The sequence below is a fragment of the Oryza sativa genome, chromosome 3 (genome assembly GCF_034140825.1).
Source record: "Oryza sativa Japonica Group chromosome 3, ASM3414082v1".
Classification (NCBI taxonomy): Eukaryota; Viridiplantae; Streptophyta; class Magnoliopsida; order Poales; family Poaceae; genus Oryza; species Oryza sativa.
This window is the reverse complement of record NC_089037.1, coordinates 37,221,130-37,243,497: the sequence shown is the minus strand read 5'-3', so window position 1 is coordinate 37,243,497 and position 22,368 is coordinate 37,221,130. Positions and strand designations below refer to the sequence as shown.

Below are 22,368 nucleotides of genomic sequence, written 5' to 3'. Positions count from 1 at the left end.
ATTTGTAATAAGTTTATAAATTCTACTGTAGTATTATGATATTCCCTTTTTTTCTTAAATACTCCATCCCTCCCAAAAATATAAGCTGTGTGTATTTCAAGATTCAACTGTCGTAATATTTAACTAACAATTAGTCTAATTAAATCAACTTTTATTTGATGAAAATAATATTATAAGATTGACATTTGAATGTACATTTCCGATTGTTGTGATTCTATTGTTACAAACATAGTACTTAATTTAATTTATGACAAATTAAAAGTCGATCAAGACTAGATTTAAAGACCACGCCAAATTTAGTAAGTTACATTTTGGGTCCGAGGGAGTATAAACATTTGCATTTTGTTTAGCAAAGATTAAAGATAAGTGGGAAATATTCCATTCTGTCATCCCATTGCTGAATTCTTAATTTTCAATAGCTTAGATTATCTCATAAGCACCTGATTGGTTAAAAATGTTTTAGATTCATGTGTATTGGAATTAGTCAATCAGTGTCCCTGAAATTCTTATAATGTACTACATCCGTCAAACTAGATGAGATATTTTCTAGTACAATATATGTGGACAAGGAATCTGTCTAGATACATTGTACTATGAAACATCTCATCGAATTCTAAGTTCTTATATTTTGAGACGAATGGAGTATATAATTGTTTTTTTTCCAACGGCTTACAAGAGAAATAGAATCTTCGAAAACATGAGCTATATATATTGAAATTAATTTGAAATTATCTAAAAAAATATTGAAATTAATTTGATTATTACGCGTATATATATGATCTGAACGCCTACCGTGTTCTGATATGATCGATACGAGATGATAATCAACTGCTGCAGCCTGCAGGGTGGAGTACAAGTCGTTGTTGGACGCATAATATAATTTTTTTTAGAGAGACCGCGCAATATAATAATTAATTAAGCGCGTGGTAACGTCATGAAATGAATTAGAAATAGTTAATGCCCACAAAACTAGCCTGTTCGTACGTGGCTAGCTAGCTACATGCATGCTTGGCATTTTTAAATTCCATCCTAATTTCCCAGATGACCACTGGATGATCGGTTAGCCGGCCGATCAACCTACTAATTGAGCGTACCAGCGTATATACGTACCAAACACACGCACCCATGGCCAGTGCTAACTGGATTGATCTCGCTAGTACCTTAGCTAATGCTTCCTCCCTTTCATATTATAAGACTTTCTAGCATTGTCCACATTTATATATATTCATTAACATATATATGAATGTAGACAATGCTAGAAAGTCTTATAACCTAAAACGGAGGTATTATATTGTACTCTTCACCCTAAAATATACTTCATCCATTCCAAAGTATGAAAGATTTTAAATGAATGGATCATATTTTTTTCAGATTCATAATATCAGGATATATTTTATCCATCCAAAAAATTTTATATCTTAGAACGAGAGCAGTAGCTAACGAATACTAGAAATCTAAATAGGTGCTATGTTAAGATTCATACTAAGTATTAATAGCTATATTTTAAAAAGGGAAAAAGTACGAATTACCCCCCCTCCCCCCCCCCCACGAACTATTGCGGTAGTACGATTTACCCCTCTAAACTACAATACCGGACATTTGACACCCCAAAATCTTAAAACCGGATAAATTACCCCCCCTAACTCGATTCGAGCGGTTTTCAGCCTATGTGGCACACACGTGGCGATACAGTTAGAAAAAAACAAATAAAAACATGTGGGGCCCACCTGTCAGTCTTTTTTTTTTCTCTCCTTCTCTCCCCCCTCTCTCTCAGTGAGCAGATGCGGGCGGAGGCGGCTGGGGGCGGCGGGCACGGGCGCCGATGCCGCGGCTGGCGAGCGCGGAGGCGAGGCCAGCTGCGGGAGGGGGTGGAGGCGGCTGCGGGCGGCGGGCGGGCACGGCGAGGGAGGGGAGGCCTATGCCGCCACCGCCACACGGCCGCATCGTCTAGTCATTCAATCCACGTCGCCAGGGAGCTCCAGCCGCCGGAACTGTCGCTCAACCTCCTCGAGTTCCTCTCGAGCTGGTGGAGCGCGTCGGCCGTCGATCCCCGTGCGTGGGGCACGCGATGTCGCCTCCGACGAGGGCAGAGTAGAACCGATCGAAGATGACGTTTTCTTTCCATTTGTTAAAGAAGACATCAAGAGAGTGTAATGTGTTAACCAAGAAAAGGAATTTGCGGCCATGAACTGAAGAGAAAACGAGTGAATTTTTTTCTTCAATTTGTTCCTCGTGTAGCTCCTCGACGGTGAGGACGGACTAGTATTCCAACCGACCAAGTTGAAGATCTCGGCGGGGTTGCTCGATCCCCTACCCCAGCTAGGACCTTGGCTTCCTGCTCTGCTTCTTGCTCCTCTAGCCAAATAGCTTGGACATAGACAAATGCTACCCAGTCGTCGACATCACAAGCGGCATACTTGAACAATAGCAGAAGCCAGCGGCGCGGTGAACGACAGCGAGCGACGTCTCCACCGTCCGGCCGCGTCGGAGGCCGCGTGGACGGCGCGCTCTGCCTCCGCCTCCACCGTCGGTCGCTAGAGCTCGCCACCTCCACAATGACCACCTGAGCTCGCTCCGCCGCTGGCTCTGCTGCCGCCGGTGGCTTCCCGAGCTCGCTCCGCCTCTACCTCCGCCTCCACCGCCGGCCACTCGAGCTCACTCTGCCTTGCCGCCTGCACGAACGAGGTCCACCTCCATCGCTGGCCACCTGAGAGAGAGAACTCGGCGAGCGGCGGCAACTGCTGCGACGGCACTCGGCGAGCGGCTCTTCCCCCACTCTTGGACGGGCAGTCGACGGGGCCGGAGGCTGCGGCGGGGCGGTGGGGCTGCCCCGCCTCCTCCGCCGCCGCCTCGCCTCGCCGCTGCCTCCTCCGCCGCGCTCGCTGCCTCCGCCGTCGTCGGGAGAACAGAGAGAGTGTGTCTGTGAGAGATAGAAGAGAGAGAGTGTGTGTGTATGACATGTGGGTCCCACATTTTTTTTATAAAATAGAATGCTAACTGGACTGCCACGTGTACGCCACGTAGATCAAAACCACCGCGGATTGGATTGAGGGGGGTAATTCGTCCGGTTTGTATAGTTGGAGGTGAAGAATATCCGATTTTATGGTTTAGGGGGGTAATTCGAACGACCGTGATAGTTCGGGGAGGGGGGGGTAATTCGTACTTTTCCCTTTAAAAAGATATATAGAGTAGTGTATACGATGATGAAATTTTAAAGTTGTTATTTTAATCAAGGTAAGATTATAACATATACTCCTAGCTACTTTTTTTAAAAAACAGACATTTTATTAAAAGACAACATTTAGGGGAAGAGTCCCTAGTACATCATCAAGTGATGAGAATTGAAGTACTGAACCATCCTTTTCGAAAGGAAGGCTAGCTTAACAAAGGAAACATAAATCCTAATGATACCAAGCAACAGTAAATGATGCGATCGACAGGGAGCTGTGGCAGTGCCGCGACAATTACATCCAAAGACCTCTTCTGGTATGCACGTCGCTTGACAAACCGGTAATCCCCTTCGGCTACTCCACGGAAATGGCACAATAAACTCTATCCATCTCAAAAATAGACCAACATAGAATTGAATGAGACATTTTATATTACAACGAATCTGAACAAGGTCTCATCTAGATTTATTGTACTAGAAAATATCACATCTGATTCTAAATTAGCTTATTCTGAGATAAAGGGGTACTCCCTGTCTCCCTCTATCCTAAAATATAAAGAATTTTGACGGGATGTGACATATCCTAATAATTTAAATCTGGATAAGCTATCAGTCCAAATTCATGGGACGTATTATAATGTGCCACATCCGACTAAATATCTTTCATTTTGGGATAGAGAAAGTAGGAGTACTATCTCTATCCTAAAATAAGTTCATTTTCTATCCATCCCACACATATCAATACAAACACAAAAGACTAAAATACCACTACTTTATTAAATCGCAATGCAACTATTTCTCACTTTATCTACTCCCAATATAATTATTTTCTACTTTCACAAACTTTGATATATCTTTGAAAATAAACTTACTTTGGGACAAACGCAATGAGGTAAAAATGAACTCAATATGCATGGGACGGAGAAAGTGCTCCCTCCGTCCCATAAAAAATAAATGGATGTGATACATTTTAGTATTATAAATCTAGATAAATATATGTTCAGATTCGTAGTATTATGATGTGTTATATCCGGTGCTATGTTGGTTTTTTAGGATGTAGGGAGTAGCTAGCAGCAACACCACCGCTTTCATGCCATTTCTTTCAACGTAGTACTATAGTAAATATTCACGCGGGCAATGTAATCACTAATTAATCAGTGGCATTGAGTAGCTGCTACGTAGTACAAACAAGCAGGTATGCAGTTGACAAATGCACGATGTCCTGGAAATGAATTAATTAAGCACATGATCAAATTATACATGCTCACGTGGCTATGTCATTGCCCTGGGTGGGCATGCAGTAGGACGTCCCTTTCTAACTTATAATGAACTTGGCTGGCTGGCTAGCTAGCATGACCTATGTGCTAATTATCACTAGTAGCTATCCTTTTGTTCTTAAAAATAAAAGACCGATCCTTAAATCTGAATATATATGTGTTCAGATTCGTAGTTAGAAATTCGTTTTTTTTACAGAGTAGTAGTAGCTTACTCGCTAAAATAAACCAATGCAATATAATGTGATATTTTCTAATATAATAAATCTAAACAATGATATATCCAGATTTGTTATAGTACTAGAAAATATATCATCATGTAATAGGTATAATTATTATGGAATTGAGGGAGTAGTTTTTTTTATATATAATTTACTTGTAACTTGAAAAATATATAGAAAATCCTGGCCGGGTCAGGCAGGAGCGAGCTGAGCTAGCTAGGTTGAAATTATTTATTGTTGGTAAATTAAGTAAAGTCGCCATCTTCATGCATATATAACTACGTACGGCATTCATGGTAACGACGTAGTAGTAATTAGTAGTAGTACATAAGATAGCTGGTAAGAGTACTTAAATAGATTGACACATGAAGATACATGATAGTACAGCAGTAGCGAATATGCGATGTTGGTGTATAAATATAGGGGGATTCAGAGTCCTTCCGGGCACAGCCACAGGCACCACGCGCACTCTATAGTACTCCATCCATCCATCTCTCCTGCAGCTGCAGTGCAGGCGAGGCTGCCTGCTAGCTCGATCGTTAAATACTCAGCTTGCGCTAGATTATAAATTCAACAAGAGAGAGGTAGCGATCGATCTATCTCATCAACAAGATCGAGCCAATTAATTAAGGGCGCATGACGATGAAGATGAAGCAGCAGATGATGAACAAGCTCGGCCTCCTTGTGGTGGCGGTGGCGGTGGCGATGGCGCCTGCAGGGAGCTTTGCGTCGTCGTCGGGGAGGGGGGCTCCGATGGTGCCGGCGGTGATCGTGTTCGGCGACTCGATCGTGGATCCAGGGAACAACAACAACCTAAAGACGCAGATAAAGGCGAACCATGCCCCCTACGGCATGGACTTCGCCAACAGTGAACCCACCGGCCGCTACTCCAACGGCCTCATTCCCACCGACTTCATCGGTACGGTATCATACTCTCTCTTCTTCTTCTCACTTCAACAATGCAACACTTCATTAAGAGCATGCATGCAGCAGCAGCAGCAGAGCTGGTAGTGCGTGCACTGACATGAAAACAATACTATATAATAGCACAGACTCTCCGTACTCGACCGCATCCATGCATTGTTTACTGTACTTACAACTACCACGAATGCCATAACGAAAACAAAATGGTTTACATGCATGTATGTTCTCTGCCGTTAGACATACCGTCATTTGACTTTTATTAATTAATTTATTTAAAAAATAGACACATATATTTATAGTGATGGGATAAATTAACTTCCCAACTAGCTCCCTTTAAAAAAGAACATGACAAAAGTTTCCAAAATCACATACTCCTAGATTCTTAGGATAAGATCCATTCACCTAAATTCACTTTTGAAAAGACCGTCGACAGTTACCAATTTCAAAAGTGTAACATAATTACACATAGTATTCATACCATGTTCTTCCTAGGTAGTATCAATGATCAAGAATTGGAACATATAGCTAGACAATATGCATTATGTTAGAAAAGTGGTTTTTTTTTTCTGAAGACCATATATATGATTACAGCAACGTTAAATTAACCAACACAATCAATGCACTGGTCCTTAAGACAAGAAACCTTTTGATGCCATTTATATTTGTGAGAACGAGTATAAAATTGTGTTCTTCTTTCTCCACCATACATGCATGCATGCAAATAATGTAGCCCGCATAGTATATATACTAGTATAGTAGTAGTGAGAAATTAATTAATGGAAATACTAGCTACAACTACGTACAATACCAAGTATAGGTGGAGATATATGCATGCATGCATGAGTAGGTGCGTGCAGGGCGGCGTTATTAGCTGGCCGCCGCGTGGTGTACATGCATGGCGATGGTGATGGTTAATTTGGACGACAGACGACATCGACATGCATGCATGGACAGGCCATCTCCGCCTCACCTCCGATCGATCAATCCGCCATCATCAATTTCATTCATCATTTAATACACTACAGTTGTATATCACGCGCCATTCTTTATTTTGCATCCATCTCTCATCCTTATTCCATGCAGGACTGTATATGTGCATGAGCTATCATTAATTAATTTAGTTGCCGGTACTGCAGTTGCTGACTTGCTGTACTACTTACCTACTTTTTTGAAAAAAAGAACAAAAAAAACCTTGGTATTAGAGTAGCATAGTAGTACTCCATATAGAGAAATGTGATTAATTTCTTATAGAAGAAACTTTTTGGTATTAGCTATATTGATTAATTTCTTATCGCGCATCTAGCATTCTAGCTAGAGAAAATGTGGGTGTATTCAAAGGTAGGTTTGAAATTTGTTGGTGTTTTGCTTGTATATATATGTAGCTCAATCATAGTATAAAAGTAGCCTGCGCCGCACGATAAGATGAGTGACAATTAATATATACTAGTACCTAACGACTTACTGAAAATTAAAAAGATTAATTAAGCGCGGCTTTCCAACTGCTGCCTGGTCCATGCATGACTGGAGTACTCAACTCTTTCATTTTAATAAATTCATGGCGGCTCAACGACCGGCCTCTTGTTGTTGATTGATGAAGTTGTTTGTACTAGTAGCTAGCTGGAGTAGATCGATCGATCGATCGATTGATCTCTTTATAGTTATTACTAGTGGAGAAGCTAGCTAGCTAGCTGTGCCTGTGTGTACGTAATTAAAATTATATAGTATTAAAGAAAGAATGAATATTAGTGGATCGAGTAACATGTATGCATGTATGAGTGCGCAGTCCAGGGGCTTAACGTGAAGCAGCTGATGCCTCCATACCTGGGCGTGGAGCTGAGCCCGGAGGATCTCAAGACGGGGGTGAGCTTCGCGTCAGGCGCGACGGGGTACGACCCGCTGACGCCGGTGATCGTGAGCGTGATAACCCTGGACCAGCAGATCGAATACTTCCACGAGTACAGGAAGCGGCTGGTGGGGGTTGTGGGGGAGGAGGAGACGGCGAGGATCATCGACGGCGCGCTCTTCGTGGTGTGCGCCGGCACCGACGACATCGCCAACACCTACTTCACCACGCCCTTCCGGAGCGTGGAGTACGACATCCCCTCCTACGTGGACCTGCTCGTCTCCGGGGCCGCCAAGCTGCTGGACCAGGTGGCGGCGCTCGGGGCACGCCGGATCGGCTTCGTGGGACTGCCCCCCATCGGCTGCGTCCCCTCCCAGAGGACGCTCGGCGGGGGCCCTCACCGCCGCTGCGAGGAGAAGCGCAACTACGCCGCCAAGCTGTTCAACTCCCGGATGGAGGAGGTGATCGCCGCCAAGACCAATCCGGCCACCACCAGGATGGTGTACGTCGACATCTACACCATCCTGCAGGAGCTGGTCGAGAACGGGGACAAGTACGGCTTCACGGAGACCACGCGCGGCTGCTGCGGCACCGGCACCATCGAGGTCACCGGACTCTGCGACGCCCGCTTCGTCGACATCTGCGACAACGTCTCCAACCACGTCTTCTTCGACAGCTACCACCCTACGCAGCGCGCCTACAAAATCATCGTCGACTACATCTTCGACAACTATCTCCAGTTCCTCCTCGCCTAGCCGCCCCGCCCGCCCGCCAATCTGCCATTCCTTCCTTCTTAATTAATCTGCACCTACCTACCTACCACCACCGCTCCATCCATTTCTATATTATATATATTGATCAATCGACTCGACTGTACGTATTTTCGACAACAATTTTCCCCTTCTTTTTTCCCGCACAAATTAATTAAGCTGCTGATTATATTTCTCCATCGATCGGGCAAGTGTTACTCTTGAGCGCCACCTCAACGCCATGCCGCATGTAAAGAAAACCCGGTCAATCGTCAGCAAAACCGCCCTCCAAATCACTTAGGAAGTTAAATTGCACCGGTTTTAATAGTTCGGGGGTTGAGATATCCGGTTTTGCGGTTTAGGGTTATGGATTAGATTATAGTCACTTTTTAAGAGAGTCAAAGTGAACTTATTCCTATAATTAACTTAGGCCAAAATGGGATTGTGACTAATGCATGCCAATTAGGCCGGCCCATACTAGTTAGTAGGATGTGAGACGGATCCATTTATATATATGTTAGTTGGGCCAGATCGATGTGTGTATGCCCATTCTTCTTAGGAATAAGTTCACAGATCCCTTAACTTGTCAACAAATCCAATTTTCATCCTTCAACTGGAAAGCCAGAACAACTTACCCTCACCTGTCAAAACCGGTGCAATATAGGTCCCATGGCAGTTTGGACAGTAGTTACGACTGATGTGGCGCCTACGTGGCTAATTTGACTCGGTCTTTCTGATTAGGCATTGTCGTGGCATATGAAGCAAAATTTAACAATTTAAAAATTAGAACAAAATATGTTGGTCCACATGTGTCACACCCCAATCCGGCACCGCCGTACAACGGCACCTGACAGGAGCGTGTCGTAGGAATAACGGCGCGAACCGCTTCCTACGAAACCGCGTTCTCAGTACCAGTCCCAGGACATAGTGCTGGTACCCACGGTGACAAATATGAATCATTGTAAATCCTTAAAATAAATAGAGAACTTATTTACCTTACTTAGGTTGCAGCTCAGGACAGCCTGAGAATACAACCGACGACGCGGACGAGGAAACACCAATAGCAGCAGCAGCAGAACCAACGAACTAACATCCAACACCACAGGCGACGACTGGGAACCAGGACGAAACCCTAATCTTCGCTTCACTTCATCTTCTCTTCAAGACGGAGGAACTATATATATATATTTATATAGAGCAAGGGTGAGTACTTTCGTACTCAGCAAGCCATGGGAATTAAGTGTTTAATGCAGGCTTCAAAGGAAAGGCTATTGTTTTTGCAATTGATTTTATTTAAACTCCTTTTTGAAACAACTAAGTGAGTGCTTCTCAAACGACACGGATAAGACAGTGTGTCTCGTCCAGTCGGAGTATGTGCAATGTATCAGTCTTTAAATTGATGCAAGGTTGGCACCCGGCCAACAGCTTTCAAACGGACACCCGGGTCTAGCTGATCCCATCAGCTGCAGATTTTCCCAACATCGATCCCATTCCATAACAGCAATTTCACAAAGCAGTAGTCAAACAAAACTACGCTAAGGAATCACCTTACATCCGCCCATGACCGTGGGCACGGCTGTTCGAACAGTTTAATAACCTCTACAGAGGGGGTACACTTTACCCACACGACGTTACTAGCCTTGGTAACCTAGCCCGTGTGGATCAAACACGTCTGGTGACTTAGGGCTTTCACGACAAGGCATTTCGAAAGCCGACACAGGTTCACCATATGCCAACGAGAGGGGTCCCAGACCGACATCAGGTTAGGTCCCAGACCATACTGTGCCAGGAAGCCCGGGGGTTCTCCCCGGCACCACCCTGTTGAATCCACATGTCTCTTGGCATTATGGTTCCCCCGATTAGCTAATTACTCAGCCAGGGGTGTCCCATTCCACCCATGTGGTCGCACTTGCCTTATGTTCGGATGAAATTCCAAGGAAACGGTCCTTAAGTGCAAGAACGGGAAACCGTACTCCCAGTATGTCTCCCGGTCCGCTATTTTGGAAATTCATTTTAGTTCGCAAGCACCAACCTAGGTGTCGGGTTTTCCAAGTCTTTTGTAAAACCCCAAGTTTTACCCATCGTTGGATATTTTAAATTTGCAGGGAGGTGTTCTGATGCGCGTACCCGAGGGCCCATGCATCGAAGCACAACAGGTGACAAAGGAGGTTTAAGGGTTCAATAACTCAAGGAGGGTAATTGCAGCAATTAGGATTGGGGGCCGGCAGGCTATCTCGCAAGCCGCGGCCGAAATACTTGTGTTAATCCTATTCATGTAATATTTGCGAAAAAGAAATACTTAGATTTAAATTATAGGTGCAGGATGATCAAAGGTGACTTGCCTTACTTAAGGTCTTCACGAAGCTTCACGAATCTTCGAGAAAACTCGCGATCGACGAAAATCCGGTAACCGCGACTATACGCAAACAATCAAAAACCTAAACAAGGACCAAAAGAGAAATCCTATTTAGGCTAATTAATAGTGCCATTAAATAGATCTCAATTTTAGAGAAAAACTGGAAGTGGAACGGAGTCAATCGGACGAGCGGTTGAGGAGATATGAATTTTGGAAGTTTAATTGGAATTTCTGGAAGACGAGAAATGGTTTATGGAATTTATAGAAATAATATTCTTAAGAATATTATTGACAGTCACTGACATGCGGGACCAAAGGAAATAGTTTATGGAAATTTTGGAATAAGGAATTGATTTATGGAACAAAGGAAAAAGGATTTATTAAATCCCTTGGAAAAGAAAATGGATGAGGGATGTGAATTAGACTTCCTCGGGCGGCATTGGTGCGGTCCAAGGGGATTTGCATGCGCGGCCGAGCCGATTGGGCCGGCGCGCAGGAGGGTGGCGGTCCAAGAGGCGCGCGGAGAGAGAGAGGGGGGAGCCGGTGCACCGGATCCACCGCGTGGGGTCCCGGGACGGGGCCCACTTGGCGGCGGCCTGGTTCACGGTGGGGGGAGTGCACACGGGGTGCGGCGCTAGGGTTAGTGGGCTCGGCTCATGCCGCACGCACCGGATGGACAGGGGAAAGGCGGGCCCACGCGTCGGCGGCTGGCGCACCGTGGACCGCGCGCACCGGGATGGGGAAGGGAGGCCGACGGGTTGACTCGGCCTAGCCGACGTGGCGGCCGCGTCGGATGGCGAGAGGAGGAAGATGAAGGCCGGCCGGGATGAACGGCGGACGGCGGCGGCGTCCACCGGAGCAAGGCGCGACCTCAACGGCAAAAGGAATCACACCGGGGGAAGGGAAGGGACGAGAGGAAGCGAGCTGATGGCTCGGATTCACCGGAGGATGTCCGGAATCTGGCGGATTGCGGCGGCGGCAATCGCCGGCGAGCAAAGAGGGGAATCACGACGAGACGATGAGAGTTCGATTCAAAGGGGTGGGAGCATCTCCGGGGTTCAAGGAATCCGTTTCCGGCGCCGGATGGAACGGAGGAGCACCAAGGAGGGCCGGCGACGAGCGGCGGCCTCCGGGAGCGGACGGTAATGGCAGCGAGGCCATGCCGATCGACGGCGGTGCTAGGAAATGGTTTGGGGAGGTCCTAGGGAGCTCAAGGACGGTGTTTGCGAGGGTGGTCGATGAGCTGGGGCCCGACGACGGTGCGCGTCGGCGGAAACAGAGCAATGGCGAGGCGCAACGTGCGGCAGGCTATGGCGTGCGGCGGCGGGCGCGACACAGCGAGCGGTAGGAGGAAAGGGTTCGGCGGGAGCTCACCGACGAGAGGAAACGGCGTCGGCGGCTTGGAGGGAGTCGTGGCGAGGTGGTCGCGACGGCGGGACAGCGCGGCACCGAGTGGGCTCGGCCGGGGAAGAAGAGAGGGAGACACGAGGATGGGGGTGGCGCGGAGCTCCTCGTCGACTCCTCGTGCTCGCCGGCCTTCCGGGCACGCGCGGCGGCAGAACGAGCGACGATGGCGGCGAGCAGACGGCGACAAGGGTGCTGTGGGTGGAAACGGGAGGGAACGAGAGGGAAGTTGAGACGGTGAGGGGGCTCGGGTTTTATAGTGGAGGCGATGTCGGTTTGGGAGGAGGGGGCGAGCTGGTGCTTGGCTGGCGGCCGTGAGCAGGATCGACGTTTTCGTGGGCAGCGCGAAACATGGCGATGGCGTGGATGTGTTGGGCGGCGAAGGCGGTGGATCAGACGGCCGAATTTTCGAGTCGTGAGTGCGGGCTGGCGCGGTCAGGGAGCGAGAGTTGGCAGCCGTGCTCGGAGCTAGCGGCCATGCGGCGGCAGAGCATGACAGTGGCTGAAGTTGAGGTAAAGGTGAAAAGGAAGAGAGAAAGGAGGGTTTGCCCTTGCCATTTTGGGAGAAAGAGGGAGGGAGAGAGAGGCTCTGCCTCCGGGATTTGGACGCGAGCGTACAGGGGTAGGGGCGACGCGGCAACAGGGCATGGGTGGCGTCAGGGCTGACGCGGCGGCGACCAGGCGGCAATGGCGCGCGCGCGCGGAGCGGCTGGTGCGGCCGAAAATTGAATGGCGACGGGCGGGGGATTCGGCGCCGGAGTGACGAAGGCGGTGGAGGTTCGGATGGCGGCGGCCGGAAATCGGCGCCGGTGTGAGAGAGGAGAGAGAACGAGCGAGAGAGAGGGGAAAGAGAGAGACGACTCTCTCTCTCTCTTCGAGCACGTGCGGCGCACGCGCAGGAGAGAGCTGGGCCGAGAGGAGGGGATGGGCCGGGAGAGAGGAACAACCCACAAAAACAGAGGGAGGCAAAATGGACTTTTTCCGAGAAATTGATTTGGAGGGATTTGGAACTGGAATTCGAATCCAAATTTGAGAATTTGGTCTTAGGAACATAAGGTGGAGTCAAGGGAGGGTTTCAAAGTGGAGACTTGGAAACGGAATTTGAATTCGAAATGGGAATTTGGATAATTTTCGAGTCGGGCGAATATTTGGCAAGGTTTTGAGATTTGGAATTTGAATTTCGAATTTGATTAGTTGGACTCAGGAAACAGGGAGGAGTCAAGGGATGGATTCAAGGTGGACTCGGATATTCGTGGAATCGGGACAAGTATTTGGCGACGATTCAAAGGAGGCGATTGAATTTCAGGATTTGATTTCGGAAACTTGAATCGGGATTGGAAACTTGAGGTGGAGGATTTTGATGGCGACGAGAAAGAACAACGATGGAGATTTGAATTGAGATCCACGGCACGACTTAGACTCTCACACAAATAACGAAATTTTCACATATAGGATTTTGCCGAATTAGTTTTTAACGACTCACGAAAAGCGGAGCGTTACAACATGTCAATCAAATAATAAAATTAAAAATAGTGGGCTCCACTTCCTCCACCTCATTCTCCCTCTTCTCTGTCTCCTCTCCCCTTCTTCTCCCCTCTCCAGACTTCATCGACAACTCCACGGAGACGTCGACCGAGCGTACCAGTTGAGTTGCTGAGGCTAGCAAAATAATTGAGTAGTTATTGTCAGCTCTCGCTAGGATTGACATTTGAAAGAGGCCCATTTGATAACCCTTATTTATTATAGCTTGTAAGATGTCCGCTCCGAGAGCGAACAACATGGGAGAGAGGGGATCCACTCCTCTTGCACTAGAAGAACTCTCCTGGAACACCATTGAGAAGGTCTGTTTTGGAAGCAGATTCAAGGATCAATTTTACCCAATTAATCCATTGTGGAGGGAACTCCATTACTTTCATGACATCTAAGCATGATCCAACTTAAGCATGATGAACATTAATAAAGATATTTAAAGGTCCATGCCAGACAATCTTGATTGATTTTGCTATGATAAAGCCAAAGTGATTCTAATGGACTATCGTAGCCATAATCACTTGAAATCTATCAGCTATTATCTTAGAAATTATCTTTACTGGTTGGTTCATAAGTCAAATAGGTCTGTAGCCATTAGTTGTTTCAGGGACTTGCTTTTTGGGTACTAGTGTGATGTGTGAATAATTGAAAGCAGATAAATTGGCACAACCAGCTTGAAAATCAGCACAAAGTTTGTAGAGCAGATACTCCCTCGCTCATTATTTGTTATGCTAGTGATTGAATTCCTGCATGAAAGAACTTAGTGATCTCTCTCCCAAATTGAGTCCAGTCCTCAGTGCAGCTTTTTCTTCTTTCCAATATTGTTGTTTATAAGACAATAAACTTGCTGATATGGATCTTTAAGATAATTCTTAAACTTTTTCTCACGAGTTGATAATTGTGTTTCAAACTATCGATAAAGCTTAGCACTTTGTTGCAATTGGAGATGGAGAGAGAAAGATTGGAAATGCTCTCTCTCTCTCTCTCTCTCTCTCTCTCTCTCTCTCTCTCTTATTTTGAGCTTGTGAACTGATAGTGGGTTGTGTTGAGAGTGTGTGGAAGTAAAGATTGTAATCTTGGAGCCGCCAAAGAGTGTACGTGGTATGTCCGAAAATCCTTGTGAAGGTTGTACCTTTCGTCTCAAACCTCATGAAATTAACTAAAGCCCGCACAAAGATGGATAGGTTGATGAGATTCAGGTTGATGGAAATAGAAATAGAAAGTGATACTCCTATATGGAAAGAGAAGAAAGAGACAGCGCGCAGTGCACCCAGAAAGAGTTAAAGCTATTCTGATCCGAAAGCAATGATCGAGTGTAGATCAATCTGAGAAAGGAGGAGCAACCAAATACTAAATCCAATCAGTCAGTCTGAGTGCGGAGGGACGGGGACTCCATTTTGCTCTCTCACACTCTCTCAACATCTATCCGTCTCTATCTCTATCTCTATCGCCTTAATTAATTATGCCATTATCACCAATCAATAATCTCCATTATCATGCAAAACTTTCCTAACTAGCTAGCTAGCTCACTGCCTTTTCTCTCTCTCGCTCCTCCATCCAATTAACCCATGTTGTGTTGTGTTTTTCAAGATATCAGCTCAGTGCAGAGGGGCATACCAGAATATGTACTTATTCAGTTAACTCCTATTATTTTTAGGTCATATATAATATTCAAAGTTTGTCTCGATTTGGTACCGTTCGCACAACCGCACTGATATCTAATCGATCGGGCTATCGTCTCTCTCTCTTTTTTTTTTGACTAACTATCGTCTCTCATTCGTCCAGTGGATGTGAGATGGCAGCGACTAATGCGATTGCACGAAGGAAGAGGCGAGCGATGCGAGGGGAAAGGGAGACGGGAAAACCAGCTAAGATTAATGGTTTAGATTAATCTCTACTACTAGTAGAGAGAACACCGTATATGGGGCTCAAGAAAAAAATGTTGGCAGATGACTAATCCAATTAGTGTAGTATATGCAAGGTGTTTTACAAGGGAGAAACTGATATGAATCTACTCCTTATGTCTTAAAATATAGAAATTTAAGATTGAATTTGATAATATCTTAGAGTAATCTTATGTAAAAGAGAAAGGAAAGAAAATTGATGAATTTCTTTGTTGTGGGCGCGCTACCAATCGAGTGGCATCATCATATATCATCATGCATCATCAGAAAAGAAGATATGAATTGTTGGCCTGGATGGGAGCCCGGAATCCGGATAGATAACCGTGAGGAGAGGGACAGGGAAGTTGGTGCGTGGGTGTATCTGCGTGCAGTGGCAGCAACAACTTCCTTCCTTCCTTCCTTCATTCATTCATGCAAAACGGATCCACGTCTCCTGCCTCCTCTTTTTAGCGCTTCACATGATTGGCATGCATGCAAAACTTAACTGATCATCAAATCCCTAGCTACCTCATTTATTAATACCTTTTTCTTTTCTTTGTTGTTGTGCAAATACTGTATAGTATATACCATCCTTATGTATGCTGATTTAATCACCTATATATAGTTAGTGGAGTATATATGTACTCTAGCTGGTAGGTGGAATAATATGGAAGATAGTACTTCCGATCCCTACGTGTGAATCTGATGCTCTCACTCACCACTGTAAACTAGCTTGTTCTTATTAGCTTTTTTTGTGGCTTACACATATACAACTACCGAGATTCCTCATTTTGAAAAAGGACTAGCTTGTCATTCGATCGATAGATGGATGGATCTTTGTTTACGGATGAATGATAGACGTAGAGAGGCGCTTGTGTGTTTATAGAGTAAGTTGTTCCCCACTAACGTCAGCTAGCGAGCGCGCTGTACATGGCGAATAATCCATTTCAGATAAACAAAACGGACTGAGATCTGATGGTGCAGTTGTTGATGTTGTATACTTGATATCGAGAACCGAACCATATGCATGCAGGAATGAAGGAATATATATATAGATATATATATATATATATATATATATATATATATATATATATATATATATATATATATATATATATATATATATATATATATCCATAACTAATTAGTAACACAAAGAATATTGATTAGATGATGATCACTGCTACCTCCAGAAGATCAATCTATACAATCTGTCTGTCTCAGCAATAAATTAAGTTGACGACAACTAAGACAAGAAATCTTTGTCGTTAGATTAGTTGATTCCCAGGCGGCATCCATCCAACCAATTAATTTAATTTAATAATAATAAATCTGTTGTGTCCGTTTTTATAAGCCAGTTGATGATACACGTGTACGCACTAGTGTGACTTGCAAAGCTCATTTCCATTGTCCAAAGCAGAGCAAAACAGAGTTGAGTGCAGAGGGAGGCATTTTGCTCATTCAATTCCTCACTTGATCCATCCATCCATCTATCGAGTTTGCCACCCGGCCATGACGCCTCCACCGCCGTCGCCGCCGCACGAGAGGAAAACGTGGGCGGAGTCGGTGGCCAGCGAGTTTCGGGCGCAGCGCGGCATCGCGTTCCCTCTCATCGCCATGAACCTCACCTGGTTCGCCAAGCTGGCCGTCACCACCGCCTTCCTCGGCCGCCTCGGCGACCTCCAGCTCGCCGCCGGCACCCTCGGCTTCAGCTTCGCCAATGTCACCGGCTTCGCCGTCCTCACCGGCCTCTGCGCCGCCATGGACCCCATCTGCGGGCAGGCGCACGGCGCCAGCAACGGGAAGCTCCTCCGCAAGACGCTGGTGATGGCCACCATCCTGCTGCTGGGCGCGTCCATCCCCATCGCCTTCCTGTGGCTGCACGTGGACGCCGTCCTCCTCCGGTTCGGACAGCAGGCGGACATGAGCAGCAACGCACGCAGCTACGTGGTGTGCCTCCTCCCGGACCTCGCCGTCACCTCCTTCGTCAACCCGCTCAAGTCGTACCTGAGCGCGCAGGGGGTGACGCTCCCCACGCTGTTCGCCTCCGCCCTGGCCCTGGCGCTCCACGTCCCCCTCACCATGTGGATGGCCAGGACCAGGGGCATCCAGGGCGTCGCCACCGCCGTGTGGGTCAGCGACCTGGCCGTGGCCGTCATGCTCGCCGGCTACGTGCTCGTCTCGGAGCGACGACGGAAGGCGGGAGGGGGCGGCGGATGGGTGGAGCAGACGAGGGGTGAGTGGGTCCGGCTCCTCCGGCTGGCCGTTCCCAGCTGCCTCAACACCTGCCTGGAGTGGTGGTGCTACGAGATACTGGTGCTCCTGACGGGACGCCTCCCGGACGCCCGGCGCACGGTGGCGGTGATGGCCGTGACGCTCAACTTCGACTACCTGCTGTTCGCGGGGATGCTGTCCCTGTCGGTGAGCGCGTCGGTGCGCGTGTCGAACGAGCTGGGCGCGGGGGAGGCGTGGGCGGCGAGGCGCGCGGGCATGGTGTCGATCGTGGGCGGCGCGGTGGGCGGGGTGGGCGGCGGGGTGGCGATGGTGGCGGCGCGGCGGGCGTGGGGGAGCATATACAGCTCAGACGCCGGGGTGCGGGAGGGGGTGGGGAGGGCGATGGAGGTGATGGCGGTGCTGGAGGTGGTGAACTTCCCGCTGAACGTGTGCGGGGGGATAGTGCGAGGGACGGCGAGGCCGGCGGTGGGGATGTACGCCGTGGTGGCCGGCTTCTACGTGCTGGCGCTGCCGCTCGGGGTCGCGCTCGCCTTCAAGGCCAGACTTGGGATCCAGGGCCTCCTCCTGGGCTTCCTGGTGGGCGCCGCGGCCAGCTTGGCGGTGCTCCTCACCTTCATCGCGCGCATGGATTGGCCCGCCGAGGCCCAAAAGGCGCGGACTAGAACCACAGCAACCGTGGCCCAATTCCACCAACACGACGAGGTCGTCCAGCCTTGATTCATAAACCATGCATCCGATAGGGTAATTAGTTTCTGCATCCCGTTTGGGAATTACTCCTTACTTTGGGGGATTACTTGCTTGCATGAACAACAACTGCAACTAGCTTCCACCTCCATCTTCATGATACAGTCAAAATGGTCATCAAAATCGTAAATCAATCAACATTTATCGCGACATGCCAAACCACACAAAAACAAATTTTAATTCAAAGGTGAATATCGGGTACTAAAGAAACAATTTGAACTAGACAAGTCAACATCTAACAATCTACTCCATTCGTCCCAAAACAACAAACTTACTTTAGGATACGACTTATCCTAATACTATTGGCTGTGTTCTTAAGTGTAAGTTCCCAACTTCACTCTCTTGTTTACTGCGCGCACACTTTTCAAACTGCTAAATGATGTGTGTTTTGCAAAAAAAAATCCTATAGAAAAGTTGCTTTAAAAATCATATTAATCTATTTTTAAAGTTTTTTAAGCTTATAATTAATTAATCACGCATTAATCCATTGCTCCGTTTTCCGTGTCAGAGGTGAGGGTTCGCAACCCTCACCTAAGAACACAGCCTAATTAGAGTGCAAGCCAAATGCAACTTTTTATATTTATTTATTCTGAATTTTCGGATTATTTTGCGTGATAGCTAAAATTAAGCCCTACATATGAATTTAATGTTTTTAATAGAAAACAAATATAATTTACAGAACTAGATATTTGAATTGATTTACAAAACCAGGCGCGGAGTTTAATTTATAGTGTTTCAGAGTCTCTCATCTCCTTCCTGTTCATGGCAGGGTATAGTTAACTGACCATTTTTGGCCTTACTAAAAAACTTGGTAGAGCCAAAACCTTATCGAGTTTCGGTAGTACTAAATTTATTATAGTAAAACTTGTACTCGTGTATGTAAAATTTGACGTCATACTTCCTATTAAAGTTGCTGAAAATATGATAAGATAAAAATTTGCTTCGACTCAAATAGAGGAGGAAGGAGGAAGTGCCCAAATGTAACTTTGTTTTGGGCCTTGGAAGCTACTACAGGAAGGAAGGAGAGTTATTGGGTGGGGCTGGGCCGTCTTAATTACTTAGTAGTGGTGGTGAACTCCTCTCATTGGCGCCCCCTCGGAGTCCGTCTCATCTTCTCTATCTACACTTGTACACAACACTAGCAAACCGCCATGGCGCCGCCGCCGCCGTGTTGTGTGCTAGTGGTACGCTGCTGTTCCGGATCCCTCCCTTCGCCGCCGCCGCCGCCGCCGCCCAGACCCTCTCCCTCCAACAACCTCAGAATCGCCAGAAGGTTAGGGGTATTGGCCTGCTTCCCTCCCTTGTTCTCTCTTCTCTGGGGTGGCCTGGACTGATTGATTTGGGATTTGTATCTTCTTCTTCTTCTCTCTGCGACTGATGATGAAATGAAGAGAGTTTGTGCTGAGGAGCAGTGAGCTCGCCACGCTCGCTGCCATCTTCCACTTGAGGTAGGTAGCTAGGTTAATTAGGTTCCCTTCAGATTAGTTGCGATGGTTAATTAAGGTGTTGAACCACCATGTTCAGCGGCACGAAGCCAAGGTACCTGGGCGTGCAGAAGAGTCCTCCATCGCTGGCTCTGTGCCCTGCCACCAACAATTGCGTTTCCACTTGTGAGGACATCACTGACTCCATTCACTACGCTCCCCCATGGTATATATGCTCTCTTCTTCCCTCTCAACATGCATTCATATACTAGTGGAGTATATGCTACTAATTCATTACTTTTAGGAACTATAACCCCAAGGACGGACGCAGGGCTAAACCCATCACCAAACATGAAGCCATCAACCAGCTCATTCAAGTCGTAAGTCATCCATCTGCATTTCTCTTCCTTTCTTTTTTTTTCTTTTTTTGTTTGTTTCCACGTACATCTAATCTAACTAGTAATAAAAAATAGTATCCTCGTGGGAATTAATCTTCAATCATATAAGTATGTTTTATGGATGGTGTCAATCGGCAGGTCACACAAACAAAGCCTGACAACTTCACTCCTCGCCTAGTAGAGAAAACAGATGACTATGTTCGAGTTGAATACGAGAGTCCTATATTCGGGGTATAATTCATTCTAACACCTTCTTGCTCTTCATTCAGTTCACCCATCTTCTTAGTCTCTACTCCCTCTATTTCACAATATAAGTCATTTTAGCATTTCCCACATTTATATTGATGTTAATGAATCTAGATACATCAATATGAATGTGGAAAATGCTAGAATGACTTACATGGTGAAACGGATGAAGTAGTTGATAGTATAATTGATATATCCACATGAACTTTGCAGTTTGTAGATGATGTGGAGTTCTGGTTCCCTCCTGGTAACAAATCCATTGTTCAGTACCGATCAGCATCTCGATCAGGATTCATTGACTTCAACGCCAACAAGAAAAGAGTCAAGGCACGCACGCACGCGCCCAATATCGATCATTTCTATTACGGAGTAGGAGTAGTACTCCTATCTATCATTGTGTTGATCCATGTCTCATGCTCTGTTCGATCCATCTTTCCATTGCTGCAGGCGCTCAGGTTGGCACTGGAAAACAAAGGCTGGGCTTCAGAAAGCACCATCTGAACCTAACCTCAAGGAAGCCAACCCCTCGAGTCTGTACTGGAGTGTGGATTCTAATCCCTCGAGGGATATCCCCTCGTATATCTTTTTCTTCCAAATTCGATGCAAATAGTTGTGAAAAATTCTAAAAAAAATTGATAATGTAGAGTATAATGATACCTACTAGTCCACCAAAATTCATGTTCAAATTCGATCTACACATCGAGAAACAAAAAAGACAAATTTAGATATAAACAGTACGCTATTATTCATACGCTGAATTTGTCTTTTTTATATCTCGACTTGTGAGTTGAGTTTGAACTTAAGATTTTGTGGAGTTGTATATATGTGTTGTATGAATGTTGTCAAATTTTTCCAGAATTTTTCATAACCGTTTAGATGGTTTTTGAGCAAACAAGGAAACATCCCCTCGAGGGATTAAAATAGTTTTCCTCTGTGCTGTACAGACTGACCGACCGATTGGCTGGTACAGGCACTCTTCCTTCCTGGCGCTTTTAATTGCACATTTCTCCTATCCTTAATGGATTAGTAGACCTTGATATGCAACAGAATCTCTCAAACTTTGGACCCTCATGCTATTGGCAGGCTGAGTACTTACTCCTCCCTCCGTCCAAAAAAAAAAAAGACAAACCCTGAGTTTTCGTGTCCAACTTTGACTGTCTGTCTTATATGAATTTTGTTTATAATTCGTATTTTCATTGTTGTTAGATGATAAAACATAATTAATATTTTATGTATGACTTATCTTTTTAATTTTTTTCATATTTTTTTAAATAAGACGGACGGTTAAACGTTAAGCACGGAAATCAGGGTTTGTTGGCCGGAGGAGGGAGTATGAATGATGCATGTCCAGTCAAGCCGATAGATATAAGTCAACTGGCTATGGCTGTGGCTCCCAAGAAAACAGAGGCAGGAGGGTTTTCTTCTCTCCCTGTCATGTTCTCTGAGATATACTATATATGTAGACGATGCTAATTACTTAACACAGCTGAAAAAAGAAATACTGGCCGTCCCGTCATGACTTGCACTTGTATGAGGGCTAGCGCGATGTTTGTGAATTGTGAGGGGGAATTGCTCTGGCCCATCGATACATGAATCCCCTGCTTGGTCTACTACTTTGGGTGCTGGCCACGCAAAGCCAATGTTTGCATTGCAAACTGATGAGATTTAGATCTAGGAACACATTACATCAAGTAAGTCACATGCAAGGCTAAAGCTTACTAAGTACTATATAGTAGTACTAGTAGTTAGTGGCATGCATCTGACCCTCTCTCTCTCTCTAGAATCTAGATTGTGTATTTGCGTTGCATCCATTCACAGTTTGTTATAATTGCATTTCTCTGGTCGATCAGCTAGGATGTGATGTGAAAACGCGCATTCCTGCTGTGCCGGTGGCTATCAATATAGGTAAGTGTTGACATTTGTAATTTGTTTGAGCACTAGCTAGTCGGTCGTGCTTTCCCCAGC

At 46.1% G+C, this 22,368-nt stretch overlaps 3 protein-coding genes across 3 annotated transcripts; all 3 read left to right on the top strand.

Annotated features, from left to right (window-relative positions):
* The first annotated feature begins 5,106 nt into the window (after positions 1-5,106).
* Positions 5,107-8,382, top strand: LOC4334856 (GDSL esterase/lipase At1g20120). The gene is made up of 2 exons (XM_015773774.3): positions 5,107-5,583; positions 7,372-8,382. The coding sequence occupies exons 1-2, from the start codon at positions 5,301-5,303 to the stop codon at positions 8,184-8,186; spliced, it is 1,098 nt and encodes a 365-aa protein (XP_015629260.1). The 5' UTR covers positions 5,107-5,300; the 3' UTR covers positions 8,187-8,382.
* Positions 8,383-16,656: 8,274 nt separating this feature from the next.
* LOC4334854 (protein DETOXIFICATION 56) lies at positions 16,657-19,426 on the top strand. The gene is made up of 2 exons (XM_015777662.3): positions 16,657-18,332; positions 19,291-19,426. Exon 1 carries the CDS (start codon positions 16,869-16,871, stop codon positions 18,306-18,308), a length of 1,440 nt encoding a protein of 479 aa, XP_015633148.1. The 5' UTR covers positions 16,657-16,868; the 3' UTR covers positions 18,309-18,332; positions 19,291-19,426.
* On the top strand, positions 19,422-21,271 carry LOC4334853 (uncharacterized). The gene is made up of 7 exons (XM_015777663.3): positions 19,422-19,608; positions 19,727-19,783; positions 19,860-19,985; positions 20,064-20,139; positions 20,296-20,388; positions 20,617-20,730; positions 20,851-21,271. The coding sequence occupies exons 1-7, from the start codon at positions 19,487-19,489 to the stop codon at positions 20,902-20,904; spliced, it is 642 nt and encodes a 213-aa protein (XP_015633149.1). The 5' UTR covers positions 19,422-19,486; the 3' UTR covers positions 20,905-21,271.
* The last annotated feature ends 1,097 nt before the right edge of the window (positions 21,272-22,368 follow it).